Below are 17,674 nucleotides of genomic sequence, written 5' to 3'. Positions count from 1 at the left end.
AAAGATCCTGCAGCCGCTGAGGAAACTGGCGGCTCAGTTCTGAAGACTGGCGGCTGCTGCCATGCCGCAGCCTGCTCTCCTTGAGCGCTGACATCGTTGCCGCGCCAGGCTGGCGGTTGAGCACTGACAGCAGCATGTCCAGCTGGCGCCAGGCGGTGTGCTTGCACATGGCTGGCCTTCACTGCGGCCGCATTCGTCGCCTGCCACCCTGGATGTTCATCCTGCTGCCCTGTGTGAGCTGATTCCACGCCATGAAGATCCTGGCCTGCTGCTTCACTTCCTGCAGTCTCACTCGGATGCACTGCTCTTGCACCACCCGGTTGCACTGGGTAAGTCACTGCTGGTGGCTTGTGCAGACTATCCAGAGCAGCAAAGTCGCTTGGTGCATGCTGCCACGTGGGTAGTCCTGCGGCCGGGAAGGCAATCTGGCGCACAGGCATCGGTGAGATCTCCAGTGCCACCTTGCATGCCTCAGCCAGAGCCAGGCTGTGACTCTGCAAAGAATAAAACACTTTGGTATCCACTCCTTCATTGTGACAGCCATGTCTTGGGTCGCCTGAACCCGCACATGCACATCCATCTGCAAGTATGCACCATAGACACTTCCATGTAGTACTCCGAACGACAGGAGCATTCTACATCTGCCGAAGGAACCTGTTGGTCACTTCAGGTAATGTGATGTGCAATGACCGATACCTTCATTGCAGCAGCCTTCTGATCAAGGCGCTTCAAGTGCGCCAGCATCCTGATGTCATAAGGGGACATCTTGCTCACATCTCCCCCTTGCGCTTTGCAGAGGCCCACCGCCCCTGACGAAGCAGCTCTGCCCTGCAGCGGTGCTGTCAATTTCACCCCATTCTGCCACGGCTGCGCCAAGATGGGCAAGCTGCCTGCCTTGCTCTGCGCTAGTTGAGGATGTCCAGCATCGCTGCGCAGCTCAGCAAGTTCAACGGCTCTGCCATATGTGCCTGCTGGCTCTGCAGCGCCATCCTGCAAGGTGTCGGCTGCCAGTGGCTGAGCGGCCGCTCTCTGCATAGCTGCGCGCACAAGATTGGTGCCAGGCTGAGCAGCTGGTGGATGCGGAGGCCGGCCGCAGCTGGAGGTTGGGGTATCTGGCACCACATCTGTGCTGCTCAGTGGCGAGTGCTTTGCTGGGGAAGCTTCCCTCGTGAAGGGCTCATCTGATGCATGAGTTGGCTCCTGCTCTGCATGCTGGTCTTGCCGACGATTTGAGATCAGAGAGGCTGTGGATGTGCCCCCCAGCTGTAGGCCTGCATCGGGCTCTGGGATGCTGCTCTGATGTCGTGCTACGTTTTCTGCGCCTGGGCTGCACTGCACAGGCAGCAGAGGGTGCCGCGAGCTCTCATCCTGGCTTGCTGCCTGGCGCTTTCGGGGGCTAAATGGCTTCTCTTCCTCATCAGAGTCCGTTGCCCACAGCACTTGCTTGCTGTATTCGTGGACCTGCTGTGACAAGAGGCGCCTTGACCTGCAGTCGGATTGTACAAAGCAATATTGTCAATTATTGGAAGGCATAATTCTGCATACACCACTTCTCCTACGACAGTGTATGCCAACATTGGGGTTCATCTGCACTAGCATGACACTTCCAGACCTCCTCTCTCGCGGCGTTATGACAAGAGCTTGTCTTTTTGCATGCATCTTTAGTTGCATCTATGTCATATCTGGCCTGATAAGCGAACAGAGTGCACCTCTTCAGCTCGGCCCGTTCCCGCTTGCTCTGCCGCTTCTCACGATCGTCTGACGGCATACAGCCTCCTCATGCACAATGCATCTTCGAAATGCATTAAGGAGAGTTGAGGCCACCGGACAAGCACCGAGCCATCCGTGCGAGGGGTTGGGCTTGTCTCGGATGCTGCGCCGTGCTGGGTGGGCCAAATTAAGCACAGGTGGCGCGGGCTGATTGGTCTCCACTTTGCAGCCGAACAGATCTCCATTCTACTGCTTCATTGTGCAAGAGGAACTGCGAGATAAAGACTTGAAGAAGCTGCTGGAGCTATAACGAGAGCCTTTCCGTCCATCAAGAGCAGGGGCAACCATGGGTGAAGATGGTCATGACAGGTGTGAGCGAGCACAGCGTTCTAATGAAATGCAGATGCCTATTTATAAATCGTTGAACCCTCTTACGTACTTTCTCGACCTAAGCAACGATCCCTCATTTGCAGGAAGTCTAGGGACAGAGATCGGGAACGTGACAGGAAGGAGAAGCGCAGCAGACGGTCCCGTTCTCGCTCTAAAGAAAAGTGAGAGTCTTTCTTCGCTTGCTGTTTTTGCACCTCAGCATGCAGGACACTCCTCCAACCAGTGCCTAGGACACATTAGAGGGACCCAAATCACACTTGCTTAACACGATCCTGCCCTGTCCACCCTCTTTCGCGGTGCTGCATCTCACCCCTTTCTTGCCATCTTTTGCAGGAAGTCACGGCGGCACAGGTCTAGATCGAGATCAGACTCACCACCCAGAGAGAGGAGGCGCCGCGAGAGGAAGTCAGGTGCTGCACCTGCCTTGTGTATTCAGGCTTTATGATCTTCTTTCCGTGCTGCACAGGGCATGCAATAAGGCATATTATCTAATCAATATTTCCTTTGCTGTGGTCTTTGACAGGCTTTGACCAGCCACCACCAGGAGGCATCCCCCCAGTGTTTGGCGGGCTCCCTGCAGGCCTGCCCCCAGGCATGCCTGGAGTTGAGGCCATCGCCGCAGTGGCGGCTCCTCTTGCAGCGGCGGCGCCCACCGGCTTCAGCAATGGCGGCTTCAGCGGTGCTCCACCCATGATCGGCACGCAGATGGGCGGTGCGTTCCTTGTTTTTTTTTAGATCCTGGAGGCACTTACGCTTGAAAGAGGCAGTGTCTCCAAGACATAGGATCATAGCATATTTGGTTCAATTTGCATCAGGCAGGTAGGAGTGTACCGTGGCCTATGTGGATTGCTTGTAGCACAGCCAGATATCTGCAGGAATTTTGGCCGTAGACATGCAGAATCTCGCTGTTTCTTCGATCATACATTCAGGCCCCACGTAACCTGGACGACTCTTTGAGGAGTGCATAATGTGCTCTTCACTGCAAATTTCAGCTTGAGCAACTGTCATCGGCTGTCCAGAATTGTTTTATGTGGACATTGAGCGGATTCAGATGATTGCACATCTGCCAATGAGTGTGCTGCATAAACTCATTGATAGCTGCGTATTCTTTTGAATCTACTCAATAGTTTTCATCTGCAGTCAGCATTGAGTTCTGTGGCATGCCTTGGCATAGTCAGCTACTTTGCCCGCAGTAAGAGCGTTATTTGTCCAATTGCGCAGGGATGATGCCGGGAGTGCAGCCGCCGTCGCAGCAGGCGACGCGGCACGCGCGCAGAGTGTACGTGGGAGGCCTGCCGCCCACCGGCAATGAGCAGAACATTGCCACTTTCTTCTCCAATGCGCTGGCTGCCATCGGGGGCACCACTGCTGGGCCAGGTGCGCTTGTGGTTCTTTGCAGACATGCATTACTGCAGAGTTGCCGCAAGCCATGTCTAGAAGTGTCCGCTGTGCTGTCTTATGTGCTCATCACATGTCTTGATGCATGGTAAGAGCCCAGGATGGGATGCGATTACTGTATTCTGAAGGTAATTTGACTTCTGTGTCCAGGTGCCAGCGTGGTGAATGTCTACATCAACTACGAGAAGAAGTTTGCCTTTGTGGAGTTCCGCACAGGTGCGTCTTCCCATTGCTTTCCCACCACCGGTTGCCTCCCAGCTTCTGTTGATGTACACACCACCAGGAATGGGGCTGGATCAGTGGGCGCGCTAAATTTGGATGTGCGGTCCACACCAATACATATGGTGCATCGCAGTCTACCAGAGTGCTGGGTTGCCTCTTCTCAAGATCATAAGTTAGGCTTTGGCTGCAGAAATTTATCCCGGCTGGGGTTTTGCGCTTTGAGCACCGTGCCCACGCTTGTTTGGACCTTTCATGGATCTGGCAAGTCCAACAAGGGATAGAGGTCGGGCAGCCTTTACCTGCAGCTTGTGGGCAGATGCACCTTGCACGTGTTGGTAGGAACAACGTGTATAGTTTCAGTGAAGAAATTGTCATGGCACTGCAGTGGAGGAGACCAGCAACGCGATGGCGCTGGACGGGATCATGTTTGAGGGCGTGTCTGTGCGCGTGCGCCGGCCCAATGACTACAACCCGGCAGCCGCCTCTGCTCTGGGCCCCTCTGTGCCCAACCCCAACCTCAACCTGGCTGCAATCGGCCTGCAAGCCGGCGGCATGAACGCCGTGCGTTCCTGCCTGCTAATTTGACACCGGCGTGTATCTCTTGGAAATTGAGCTGAGGGTTGTGAAGGAAAGGCTTCTAAAGCTGAGAGATTGCACGAGTCTTGTTGATTTCAGTGCAATTCTGCTCTCGAGGACATGTTGAGGGGCATTGCAGTCTCATGAAGCTGGCGCAACAGATTTAATGCAGCATGAGTGTCGTGCAGACACCCTTTTGTATCTTGTCTTTTCTTTGCAGTTTGGGTGGGAAGACGAGAGCTGCTGGTGCTGCAAGTATTGTTGCACCAGTCTTTGGTGGGACTTGATGCCGTTCCACTGCCAGAGACATGGGGCGATACATCATCACTCCACTTTGGCTGGTCCAGCAGATCGATATGCTGCCGCATATGTTATGATGGCGGCCTTCAACGTGCCCACAAACTGCAGGGCAATGCCTGCCAGTGAACTTCCAGTGCTCCACATGTATGATTATGCTGACAAATGAGTCACGCATTACTGATGTGTGCGCAGGTGGCGATGATTGATGCTGCGGAGCGGGTGTTTGTTGGGGGCCTGCCGTACTACCTGAACGAGGAGCAGTGCCGCGAGCTGCTGGGCTCATTCGGCGGCATCAAGTCCTTCGACCTCGTCAAGGACCGCGAGACCGGCAACTCCAAGGGGTGAGCTTCACCTGGCTTTGAATTGTTCTATGCATGTGCAATTCTCTGTCTGCATTCCTTTGTTATTGCCGTGCCCTGGTATTTTTTTCTGCAGCTAGGAACAACAATTGCCGATGGACGCTGAGATGGGTGTTGAGGGAGCACGTGTTTCCGGGTGGTTTGGTTGTAATAGGGGAAACAAGCCTGCTCTATACTTGCACGATTGTCCACTGACGCTTCCTGCTTCATGGAGATGTATATTGTGTTGTTCAGGGCCAGCCCAAAGAACCCATTGCGACCCATTGCGACAAAAAATGTGGCTTTTCAATGGAGGATATAGAGTAGTTTCTACTGCGGAATGCAGGGTGTCTGGTTATATGTAATGCTGTGCGCAGGTACGGGTTTGTGGTGTACACGGACCCCAATGTGACGGATATTGCGTGCGCGGGCCTCAACGGCATGCGCATGGGCGAACGCACCCTCACCGTCCGCCGCGCCACCGAGGTGCAGCCGCCTCTCTTTTCCTTCGTACATTACAAACGAAGCTGAAAAGGAGATCACCACAGTGCGGTCATGCATTGTGTACACTTAGCAGCCATGCATTCGCGCTGCTGGGACCTCGATTTCCATTGCTGGTGCCCTGCAGCAGGAGTTTGGGAAAAGGCATCAGGCAGTTCGCCATCTATGTTCTCGTACAGCATGCATCACTGGGATTTGTGGTGGATGATGCGACTATGCCCCTGTTGTTGCCAGCTTGTGGCAGCTTGAGACGATGCTGTCTCGGGAATCACAAGAGCACAATTATCCGGCAGTGGCATCAGGCAAGCAGCGCTGCAGCACTCGATCGACCATCGATTGACACATGTGCAATGGGAACGCCACCGCAGAACCAGGGCGGCGCGGCGGGGGCTGCGACGGCTGCGGCGCTATCGGCGGATCCGTTCCCGACGGCGACGCGCATTTTGGCGCTGCAAGAAGCGGTGTCCCTGGACGAGCTGGCCAACGATGAGGAGTACGTCGACATCGTGCAGGACATGCGCGACGAGGCCTCCAAGGTGCGCTGCTATTACCTTTTTCATTAGTCATGTAAATACCGTACAAGGGTCTGCTAAGGGGCAGGGTGCACCACCGTGCAAACTTTCGGAATTTTGGCATTCTAGATTAGGCTTGGAGGGCACGAGTGCGCTCTTGAGATTCCCAAACTATGAGGCGCCAGGATGCGCAGATATCAATATCATCAGTAGTGCTAGATGGGAGAGCGCGCTGGGCTGAGAGGGAAGGTGACATGAGTTTCGAAGCTGGCAGCCCGATTATCCTGGGAGCTGCACATGGGCAGCGGCGATGATTGCGATATTTGCGCCGTGCTCTTGCTGCAGCGTCGGCTCTCGTCCATGCGCGCTTTCCATGTTCCAGCCTGTTCCGAAATTGCTGCCTTGCGTGAGCACTGTGGCACCTGTTCACATCTGAACGGTGCAAATCACATCAACTTGAGTGCCGAAGGACTTGAAGTGTACACTCCGTTCTTTTGTGACGGCTTGTGTTGTGTGGGGGCTGCAGTTTGGCACGGTGATCGACGTGCTCATCCCGCGGCCAGCGCCGGAGGGCCAGCCGCCGCCGAGCGGCCTTGGCAAGGTCTTTATCAACTTTGCCGAGAAGGAGGGGGCCGTCAACTCATTCCGCGTGATGCACGGCCGGCGCTTTGGCGGCCGCACCGTCGTGGCGAGCTATGTGCAGGAGGCTGACTACGCCGCCGGCAATCTCAACTGATTTGACACCTGCGATGACTCTCTGCGCGCCTGAATAGGCTCCGCCCCCGGGCGCCAGATCTGGCGCTGTGAAACTGCAGGAAGCCGATTAAGTCGGCGTCGGCTGATGTCAGCGTGACCCCAGTCTCCATTGTGAAGCAATGCCGGGCGCTGTGCCGTGGCAGTGGCTTGCAGGGGTCATTGACACCGATCATCAACGGGTGGGCTGAAGACATACTACAGGCTCGCTTCCTCCATGTGATGGATGCATGCAGTTCTTTTGGGACACTGGTCGCAGGTCCGGCTATGTGCACAGCAGCAGGTCAGAGAGTTTCCCCGCGCAGGACAGAATCTTGGGAGAGTTTTTGATGCAAGTTGCAAGGCACAGTAGCTGGAGCACTTGGCATTTTGTGATGCAGGGCTTGAAAGTTCAGATTTGCTCGGGGGAAGTCTTTGTTGCAGGGATGTCGAATTCTCTGTGTGCTCTGTGTTTCTTTGTTCTGGCATTTCTGATGCAGGACACCTGCACATGCAATCCTTGAGATTGCTCGTACACACCCTGTTCAAGATGAGCCAGGTATGTAGTTTATAGACATTGCAACCGAAAAATCCACAAAGTAATTGCATTTTGCATAGGTGGGATTGGTGTGAAAAGGGCAAGGGGAATGATGCAGGTGTCACAGCAACTGCACATCACTCGGTTCCAGAGCCAGCATGCTCGATATTAGCAATTTAAATCGGACTGTTGGCTGATACACGTCCCGTTTTGTGCAGCTCTGTGTTGCAGATGTGGCTCTAAGCACTCTGAAGCCCGGTGAAGATGTCAAGTTTGTGCAAGCCCAAGACTGCTCGCAGGAATAACGAATCACTTTACATTTGTCTCTTGTAAAAAATTTATTGCCGCTCTGCAACTCCCTCACAGCTACGCGGTAAGGATAAGTATAAGGATAAGTAATGCATAAGTACGGACCCGCGCATGCGTCCTGAAGACCTATAGAGAACCAACCAAGCAACATGTTGACAGCCCCTATTATCACATGCAACTTGTCATGTGTGATCACATATGCATTATTGCAGCAACAGGATATTCTGCATGGGACAAAAGACCCACATAAACGCACTCCCAAGCTCAAAAACTTCAGCTTTGCGCGAAGCTCGTTGGCACCGATGCATCTGCAGTTGCTGACCAGCATTTAAGCACATGGGCAACTTTGCCAAGACCCGGCAACCTTCCCAAGACAAGCTCGGCAAAACAAACTTCTATTCCAATAAAACGCGCTAGTCTCTGAACTTGAAGAGCAACCCTTGTGATGTGGCCATGCCACAATGAGACAACTCTGTCATAAAGATACAAATTGAGTTCAATGATGCAGCAACGTGATATCCTTCAGACTCATGTCATACTGAGGCTGAAGGATGAGTGTACCTGCCCTTTTCTCTCTAATAGATCTTTATATGGACCTAATTCACAGATACAGGCAACAAAGAAGTCAGCCCACTTGACTGGGCTGCACACTTTTTGAACAAGCTGCTGGTATAGCCTGTTCAACAAATGGCCCCAGACACACTCATGCCAAATACCAGCCAAGCGGGTCGTGCTTCTGCAGTATCTGCAGTCTTGCTGACTCAGTGACTGACTGAGGGTGCTGACCAGTAGGTGCTTCCTAGAAGATGACAACATTGTCCTTGGTGTATCCCCACTTCTCCAAGTGAACCATGCTTGCATCCTGCGCAACACAGAGGCCACAGATCTCATCAGTAACACCCTCTATAAACGCAAAGCCTACTTCTTGTTTGCATTTGTTTCATTGAGCACTGTGCTGTTGCACAGATGCCCCATGAGCAGAGCCTCATAACATGCACCACCTTGCAGGCGAAAAAACATGTTGTGCTTTTTGTAAGTGCCAGAATGGACCTTGTCCGTTGAGATGGCAAAACTCTTAGGACGATGCGGTGCATGTAACATACAGGCTCAGACATGAGGTGAGGTGAGGTGAGGTGCGAGGTGAGTCACCTGCATGCCGGGTGGGCCGCACATGAGCGCGAGGCTGTCGGGGCCGGGAGGGAAAAGGTGCCTCCGCAGCATCTCCTCGCACACCCTGCAAATTACACAAATAACTTCAGCACTTTTCCCTTCATCCTTTTTCTGACAAGAGGCACCCATCCCTGGTCGGGCCTGTTTTATCTTTGGAATCTCAAGAAGGCGGGCTCATTATTGGTAAGGGACTGCAGAATAAGCCAATGTTGCATGCACAAGCCCTGCCTGACGCCAAGACCCCCATGGGCCTTGCCCTTTCAGATCCACACACTGGCTGCCACACCTCCCATGAGATTCCTTGAAACTTGCCAACGAAGTATTGCAGCTGCAAGGGCTATAGAGAGGTTAAAAGAAATCACCTGCCGGTGCTGCCGCATGTCCAGGAAGCCGGGTTGGCCGGCCGCGACAGCACGTAGTGGATCTCTAACCGCTCGTCCTTTGTGAATGCGTCCAGCTCGGGCCGCAGCAGAATGTCGCCCTCCGACTGATTCGCAAAGATCAGACGCACCCGCGTCTTGTCCTCCTTGTCTTTCAGGATCGCCTGCACAAATTCACCCAGTCATTGAAAAGTCTACTGGGACGAATTTCACATCAGTGGCAGCAAGATTGTAAATAAGCCACAACTTCTTGCATGTCAGCAGATTCACATCCGGATTTAAAAGCAATTATCTCTTCATGGCAAATAGCACTCATAGTTACCAAAGGATCTGACCTGTTAGCAATACAGAAAGAAAAACCAGAGAGGAGGCACTCAGAAGGATGAGTAATTGCACACATCAGCGCTGACGCACACCTTGATGATCTGGAACATGGGAGTGATGCCGGTGCCGCCAGCGATCATGCTCATGCTGCGCACGCTGCCAGTCTTGCCGCTATTCCGAAAGCCTCCTTTTCCCTCGTACACAAAGTGCCCCAGAGGCCCCTTGACCTCGATGCTGTCCCCCAGCTTCATGCGCTCCAAATACTGCGACATGCGCCCGCCCTGCAAACAAGACCACCAATAAGAAGATGCACTGCGGCGCAAATTGTGTTGATATGCAAATTCTTTATATGTGCTTCCAGTGAGAATTTGCTTCATTGCCCAGCGATGAGACAGCCGTGAACTGCTCTTGCACGCTTATGATTGATATGTCAACTTATGCATCCCAATTTGAAAGCTGTTGTACTTGTCTCCCAATGCAATGACAGGGCTGCCTATATACCCATAGGATGCTCTCAGAACTCCAAGCTCTCTTGTTGGGCATGTGCAGGCAGCTGTGCAAAAGCATGCATGGCAAACAGGTGTACTCCGACATGCACCGCTTCGAATGCAGATTCACAAGCTCTTCAAAAATGGAATTTAGGTTAGGATGCAGGATGACCAACCTCTGGGAAGTCCTTGTGCTGGGCGCTGAAGTAGACCTTGACCACCAGGTCAAAGTGGCCCAGGTCATCGTCTGAGGATGTTGGCGTGTACGCGCGCATGACCAGCTCGCCCTTCTCCTGCAAGAAACAAGCAGAGCACAACTTGTGAACACAAATCGCAGAGCAATGTACATGGGGCCTTCATGCGCTGAGCCAGCAGCCAAAAGATCGTACAATTTCACCATGAAAGCACCCAAGTGCGTGTGTGCAGAATGTGCGATAGCAAGAGGCACTTTCCTGGCCAGCATTACCCCATCCTAGCTTGCCAAAAGGGAGAAAGTTCCTGGCCTCCACTATTTCCGTGGTATGCAGCGGGCAGAGCAGTCCAAATCCAGTCTCCGTCAGCTGCTCTTCAGCTTCTGAGCTGGTTCCTCAAGCTTTGAATTTCAGTTTGCGGCGCACCTTGGCGTAGAAAAACATGTGCTGGCCGATGGGCAGCCCGAGGCGATGACGCGGCGACTGCAGTGCGAAGCGGAACAGGCGAGTGTTGTGGCTCAGCTCGATCTTCTCCACCAGCTCGAATGGGATCTTCTTTTTCGGGTTCAGCGCCACCAGATTCGTCAGGTCCGCCGTGCCCGCCTTCTCCTCCTGCGCGCCAGATCAAGCAATCAATTTATATTCAAATTTAAATTTAAGTTTCAAAGCCAAATACATATATTTTCCTCTGAATGAGCAGGGCTTGCTGGGTCCTCTTCCACATATACCCGTCAGCGGTAACAAAGAGGCGTTGCATAAAGACAACAAAATACATACCTCTCATTAAGTTACGCAGATCTGAAGCAACAAAAATAAGATAATGGGATGGCACCTAGGGATCACTTGTTCCATCTCAGTTTCTAAGCAAAGCATTTTTTTAGGGAGCAAAAAAACACATTTCAGATCACGGTGGCAGTATTTTTGCAGTGTTTTTGCTGTGGCGTCAAGACTGCAAGGATGCCACACCTCGAGTTCCTTGATGAGCGGCAGCTTGGCCTCCTTGGCGGGTGCATCGCCGACACGGCCAATAAGATAGTCCGCCAACATCTTCTTGGCCTTCTGCGAATGGATCGCATTGAACTCGTCCGACGCATCCTGCGATCAAACCAACCATCCAATCACCATCTTGTCATGTTCGCGGACATCTCCTGGATTGCTGCATGCTGAACAGAGGGTGCCCATCGTGCCAGCGCACAATATCTAATATGCCTTATGGCTTCATCGTATTCGCATGCTCAGTGACGCAGTGCTATGTACGTCCCTCAGACACTGCCATGCAGCTATTCACACAGCAGAGCACTGCACGCGTGCGCAAGTGTCATAGAAAAGCCCAGAGGGATGGAAAGGTCTCACCTGGCCTGCCACGATGAGGATGGACTCTGGGCCGCCGGGGTGGTCATTGAGGAATTTGGTGGCGTCGTACACCTTGCCCTCGTACACAAACCAGGAGCTCTCCCTTGTGTCATGCTCCTCCACCTGCATGTTACAACATCAAATGTTCAAATCCGCACTCTTTTCACTCAACAGCGTGCCTGACAGCCAGGCTTCTGGCTTGCGTGTTACAGAATGCAGCAATCATCTAGGTCACAGGGTGCAGAAATAATGACTGTCATAGGATATTCAGAGAGATAAACACATATTTTCCCGTCACAGAAGCTATGCAGCTTTGACAGCTGCAGCAATCTTTCTGGGCCCCAAACGGGCATCAATATAAAATTTGCAGGAACTTTTGAGCCCATAGGAAGCAGTTCTGTTTCCACCACACAAAGCTAAACCAAATCTCCACATGCATTTCATTACTATACAGCAGGGAACGCCTGGGCAGACCTGTTCGAGGGTGTACGCAGGCAGCGCCCCCTCGTCCATTAGCTTCTTGGCGGAAAGACCCGTGTCTGACTCGGTCGGCAGGCTCTGCGCGACGTGGTGCCCCATCTCCCGCTCCATCCACCTGTTCAGGATCCAACACCACAAATTCAAATTAAAAAATCTCATATTTGAAAATCTTAATTCCTGCAATTTCCTTGGGACGGAAGCTTATGAGCCCAGAACATCCCTCTGCATCTTCACTTCTGAAAAAGACCAGCCGCCTTCTTGCATGCAGACCTAATATAATGAGCAGAGGTTGCCAATTGAGCCATGGCCAGCACAGCTTTCAAGAAACGAGCCAGCGATACAATTTGACGAGCAAGACAAGTCACATTTCTGATGCTTCTCCACAAGAACAAGACCCCACCATTCCTCCACGAGCATTCAGACGTCAATGGAATCATATCGCAGTCAGCATGGAGAAGAGGATGACTCACCCGCCGGCCTCGCTGCCGGATTTGGTGGGGTGCTCGAAGCGCATGGCCATCTGTCCGCTGCTGGTTGTGTCGACGTGCACTTTCACGCGGTAGTGCGGATTGTTCATCATGCCCATCAGGTTCCAGGTTAGCCTGCGCACAATTGTACCCCAATCTCTTAGGAAATTGTCAGGGACAGTGCGAGAGTAATTGCAGTCTCAGGCTGTCCCTTTGGCTTGCGCCAGCATGCACAACGCAGGAAGCCATATCCTGCTTCCATGCCCTTTGATTGCCTTTCCTCTCCTTGCATGCAGCAGAGTCTCAAGTGCACCTTTCACTGAACAAGTCACCACCTTGGCCCCACACTGGCTGTCCACAAGCCGCAAGGAACCAAGACCTTCTTGCAATCAATACGCTGAGCATGGCAGTTGCCTGGTGGGTCATTCAGGCTGGGCCAGATAATTGGACTGGGCAAGCAGAAGAACCCCATACTTGTGATTCAGAATTTAGAATGGAACCATGCAGAGCCACGGAGCGCACTTTTCGGGCATGAGGTTGTTGGAAGAGTCGACGGCGCGGACGCGGATCTCTGTGGATCGAAGCAGGTCCACCGCTGGCACTTCCACGCTCCAGAAGACCCAGCACCAGTACTTGTTGTACGGTGTGGCCTTCTCGTGCCGCTGTATATCCGCAAGGCGCCACGTCTCGCCGCCGTCAAGTGACAGCTCGCACCGGATCACCTTCCTGCCGCCGCCTGCGTAGCGCATGATTGTTGTGTCAACAGCTGCGATGACAGGACTGCCAAAGGAGGGACTGGTTCTTCCTGTGGGTTATAATGCAGCGGGAGAGTGGCGCTGGAGAGACGGAGGCTTGGTGGATGGACATGGGAGCATGGGATTATTCTGCCGCTGCCTGAGCGTCGCATGTTGCATCTGGTGGTTTGCAGTAAATGCAGAAGTAACGAGGAAGTGTATCGGCAGGGGGTACAGTGCAGGGTGGCGGCTTCAAGACAGCGGTAGCTCCTAGTGCAAGGTGCAAGCTACATCTGCAGCTCAAGGCAAAACGGGTTTGGTGGATTGTGCATGAGCCACAAATCTGGCACCGCGGGGCATGTTCACTGCACAAGCACTTTTTCAAGGATACTGCAAAATACCAAAGAGAGAGCACGCACCTGAGTATGCATAGCCGCGCACGGTGTAGGGCTGCATGGTCAGCGGCACGATGTCATCATGACTGGGAGAGCTGATGGCTGCGTTTATGTTGAGCTCGTTGATGATGAACTCCGGGCGGTACCACCAGCCTGCCCACCAGCAGAAGTTATTCAGAGGGTCAACAACTCAATGAGAGGGTAAAGGGATCAGACAGAGGCTTGCGCTGGGCTTTAGCGCTAGGGACACAAGCAGACAGTGAAGAGATAGCGTGCGTGACTGCCGATAGAAGCATGTGTTTGTGGCGTCTTGTGCATCACTGGCGCGCTCATTCTGCACTGCTGCCTAGTCTCACCACGCACGAGCTGCAACACTGGTGTCTGACAGATCACCGTAGATCATAAGTTCAAATGTGCATCCAGCCCTCCACACTAGGCTGTGACAGAGACCGCACATTGCAGTTCCCCTCCTCACCAAGGGGACAAAATGAGTAAAGCAGTACTGGAGTCTTGTGAGACAAGGGAGGAGGGGATCCAGGATCGCACCCTCAGCCTTGGCCTTTTCCTGGTCGACGCCGGGCGGCAGCACGCGATTATCATGGAAGTGGTAAAAGTTTTGGGACTCCTCCGGCGCAACGCTGATCTCCTCCAGCCACTTCACCATCCGCCCGCCTGCCACAGCAGCCAGCCATGTCAGCGCCACATCAGCCACCAAATCTGGCTGCAGCCATGTCAGCTGCCACGTCGGGCCGCTGCCACATCGGCTGTCATGTCATAGCTGCGGGCCAAACTGGCTGCCAGTTTAGTAATCCGTGATGCAGGGCAGGATGGCGGTTGTCCAAGCAGATGTACCACGGTGGCGACTTGCAGTGCTTCTGTGCTGCCCTGTGCCTGTTCACAGACCCCTCACCTGCCTCTGGGAGTCTGCTAGAGTTTCAATGATACGACAGGCACCCCTATTGTTCTGTCCCAGGGGAAATTAAACACGGGCAATGACAGCGTCAGTTCCTCTTCCTGAACACGCCGCGATAATAAGCAGCACAGGACTGTTGTTGTGAAGAAGGAAGCCCCAAAACACACCAATGTGGCCGGGGATGATCATGCGGATGGGGAAGCCGTGGTCGGGCGCCAGAGTGCGCCCGTTCTGCTTGTATGCCAGCATCACATCGCACGCCGGGTCGCACGCAGTCGCGTAAGACAGACTCGTGCCGTATGACCCATCCGCGCCCTGCGAGCACATGCGCGCAGCACGCCGTCACATGTGCTCTGACAAAGCCGCGCTGCAGACAGGTTAGCAGATGCCGGTCCTCAAATGCATGTGCCAAGCATCTTGCGCATGGCAGGTTGCAACATAGGTGCACCCTGCCTTGGGCCGAAGGATTGCTGGCGCCAGATGCTGGAACTGCCTTAACATACAAGTCTAGCAGCCTGGTCATTCTTGCGGATTACGCCTCCCAGCATAGGACTGTTGTGGTTTTAGCAATGGCAAAATGGTAAAGTACATGCGTTCAGGGTTACAGCTTTGGTGCAGACCCTGCATCTGAGCAATTACAGTCTCATTAAAGTGCATGTGCTTGGGGAAGCAAATAGGAACGCCGCCCCACCTGCGGCAGCTCCTTCTGGACCCCCCGGAAGTGCACGTAGCGCGCCCCTTCCATCGGGGTCTTTGCGCCGCAGTGCTTCAGCAGATCGCACAGCCGCACGCCCGTCCAGTAGGTCGTGCTCACGGCTGTGGGGCCCCAGTTGAAGCCCACGCTCTTCTTAACTATGTTCTGCTCCTTCCTCCGGTTGCCTGCGCGCAGGGTTGCTTGAGTTCAAACAGTGCCAAGCCTGATTGGGACAAGCCTGATTGGGACAAAAGTAACAGCTGCCGGATTTCTGGATATGTTGGCCTGTGAGCCAGTCCGTGCGGTGCTGGTCTGCCTTCTTCTGCAGAGGAAAGTTGGGCCACTTTCTCCTCCTTCACGAAAATCTTTCAAGAAAGCTGGATGCAAAGAGCATCCAAGGGTCAGGCATGCTGATAAAACTCCTGATAAGAAGTCTGCCGTGAAATCATCTGACAGACCATCTGACCATTGCAACGTTATCTCAATCTATGCTGTCGATAGCAACCTGATAAGGCCAATGATCACAAAAATGACCAAAAAACCTCCGACACCGCTAAGAAAGGGGCAATAATGCCAAATGACTCACCGGCGCAGACAAGGGTGACTGGGATGGTGTAGCTGGGCAGCAGGGAGATGAGCTCGGAGACGCTGAATGACATGGGGTTGTCGACCATGCCAGTCACATGCACTCGGTGCGAGTCCCAGTCGAGCTTCGGCACCGCCCCGTGGTTGCGCACGTAGTGCAGTGAGACTGGAGTTATGAAGCCCTTCTCCATCAGCATCGGCATCGGCGGCTCGCAGTTGAGCGGATGCCTGCGCGCACCCGAGGGCTAAAGATCAGTAATCACTTCACTATGATTACTAAGCAATGTTCCTGCCAGGAGGCAAGGGGGTTTGCAGACAAGCTGCAGGTGAAGGCAGTACTTCATAAGCTGCCTATGCATGCTTTCATAAGCTTTAATTGCGGTGATCACAGTGCAATCTGTGAGCAGTCTGCTTCCAGAGGAAACCCCAAATCAGCCACTCTTCTCTGCCTTCCAGGAAAATGTGGCAGCCAACTCTGCCAGAGAGTTTGAGAGAGGACGGTAGCATGCAGGGTTGCTTTCGCATCAGAGAAGGCTGGCTGCTCACCTGCCCGTTAGTCTGATTAAGTGCCGGTTCCTCTTGACCCACCTGCACCCCATGCATCTTGTCAGACGCATCAGACTCAGAGGTGCTAGATATTTGGAGCCCCCAACCAAGGACCTGCCATGCGAACTTCTTGTCCCCTAGAGCAGTGGCACAGCTGAGCACACAGGGTTAGTTTTGGAATGCAGCAGAAAGCAATCATTAACAATTTTGCAACAGCATGTTAACCAAATTGAAAGTAAAATAATCGGGTACAACACCAATGCTTGGAAGCTGGGTCAGCCCTCTTAGTGGTGCAGACAGGACTGAACACTTTGCTGCCCTACTGCCAAGGGCAAAGGCAGCACCAGGTGGATCGGTGAACAATTCAGCATCCCATTGCATGTAAAGTTCTAAAACATGCTACCCTGCATTCGGAAAGGTCAGATTCTGTGACAAACCTGTCAGGCGTCGCTGCATCTTTTGGGTCTACTTCTGAGGCTGGTTCGTGCCACTGCCATTCTGCATCGTCCGCTGTCAAGCTTGCTTCATCGTCGGGGCCAGAAAAGGAGGCCTCACTGGACTTGCTGTCGCTGCCATTGAGGTCCAGAAAGTTGACTTCTGGCAAGGTGCTAGTGGGCGATGGAGGGGGTGAGGGCTTCGGTCTGACGCTGGGCGCTTCCCTCTCCATGGTATGGAGGCTGTGTACCGAGTCGTAAATTCCATGTGGTTCCTTGCTGAGAGCCTTCTGCTCTCCCAGCACGCCCTCCGGAGGCTCTGACTGCGCTGTGGCATCTGCTCGGTTTTTCCTCCCACCCCCGAGACGGCGCCCAATGAAACTCAGGCCGGGCACCATGTTGTCAGATACTATAATCGGCTATATAGTTGTCGTCGGATTGCGCATATGGGATTGTCTGTGGTGGTATCGAACAGCGCTTCCCTTCCACGTCTGGAGAATCTGGGCTCCGAAAGAGGGAACGTGAGACTCACATGGCTCAGATGTGGCAGTCCATGACGCGCTTTATTCTGGTCCCCGATTTGGCCCCAAATCCGGGGTAAAGACCACCCGCGTTTTTGGCGCTAGCCCCCAGGAATTTCGCCACTGCATGCTTGAAAATCGATTGATTGTCCTTGAAGGTTGTCTACACCACTTCAATCAAACCCCCTTTTATGTTGATTATTTTGACGGTGCAAACCCAAGCGGGTACCCGGTGCACCGTTGTATTTGCGGTCCGGTCTTTTTACGGTGGTAGATGACCTGCTGCCGCGGCCGGCCGGCTTGTGGGTAAATTCGTATACTGTCAGCATTCTAGTGAGCTGCAGCCCAGCTCCAAGCTGAGGCCACCACCTTGAATATTACAGGCCTGCTGGGCCAGCTGGGCCAGGCCCGCGGTCACTACTAGTCAGCAAATTTTCACAAGTCAACATTCTGGTCATCATGCGCCCTGTGGC

The 17,674-nt window shown here is 53.5% G+C and overlaps 3 protein-coding genes across 3 annotated transcripts; 1 reads left to right on the top strand and 2 right to left on the bottom strand.

The window, feature by feature from the left end:
* Positions 1-1,977: 1,977 nt before the first annotated feature.
* COCSUDRAFT_23864 (hypothetical protein) lies at positions 1,978-6,674 on the top strand (the record flags this gene model as incomplete). The annotated part of the gene is made up of 11 exons (XM_005647775.1): positions 1,978-2,079; positions 2,184-2,261; positions 2,434-2,510; positions 2,624-2,812; positions 3,322-3,477; positions 3,649-3,714; positions 4,106-4,281; positions 4,789-4,937; positions 5,312-5,420; positions 5,804-5,971; positions 6,474-6,674. Coding segments are annotated over exons 1-11 (1,392 nt in total), but the record flags the coding sequence as incomplete, so codon positions are not given.
* Positions 6,627-8,268, bottom strand: COCSUDRAFT_33298 (hypothetical protein). Its single transcript, XM_005647774.1, has one exon. It carries the CDS (start codon positions 6,895-6,897, stop codon positions 6,676-6,678), a length of 222 nt encoding a protein of 73 aa, XP_005647831.1. The 5' UTR covers positions 6,898-8,268; the 3' UTR covers positions 6,627-6,675.
* A 108-nt stretch (positions 8,269-8,376) lies between these two features.
* On the bottom strand, positions 8,377-16,913 carry COCSUDRAFT_29226 (nitrate reductase; the record flags this gene model as incomplete). Its single annotated transcript, XM_005647773.1, has 18 exons — positions 8,377-8,388; positions 8,676-8,760; positions 9,059-9,240; positions 9,493-9,681; positions 10,065-10,181; positions 10,506-10,685; positions 11,046-11,174; positions 11,433-11,555; positions 11,907-12,027; positions 12,383-12,514; positions 12,902-13,115; positions 13,533-13,661; positions 14,055-14,180; positions 14,589-14,736; positions 15,113-15,300; positions 15,702-15,928; positions 16,247-16,288; positions 16,684-16,913. Coding segments are annotated over 18 exons (2,574 nt in total), but the record flags the coding sequence as incomplete, so codon positions are not given.
* Between the last annotated feature and the right edge of the window lie 761 nt (positions 16,914-17,674).

This window comes from Coccomyxa subellipsoidea (genome assembly GCF_000258705.1).
Source record: "Coccomyxa subellipsoidea C-169, whole genome shotgun sequence".
NCBI lineage: Eukaryota > Viridiplantae > Chlorophyta > Trebouxiophyceae > Coccomyxaceae > Coccomyxa > Coccomyxa subellipsoidea.
This window is presented reverse-complemented; position numbering and strand designations above follow the sequence as displayed.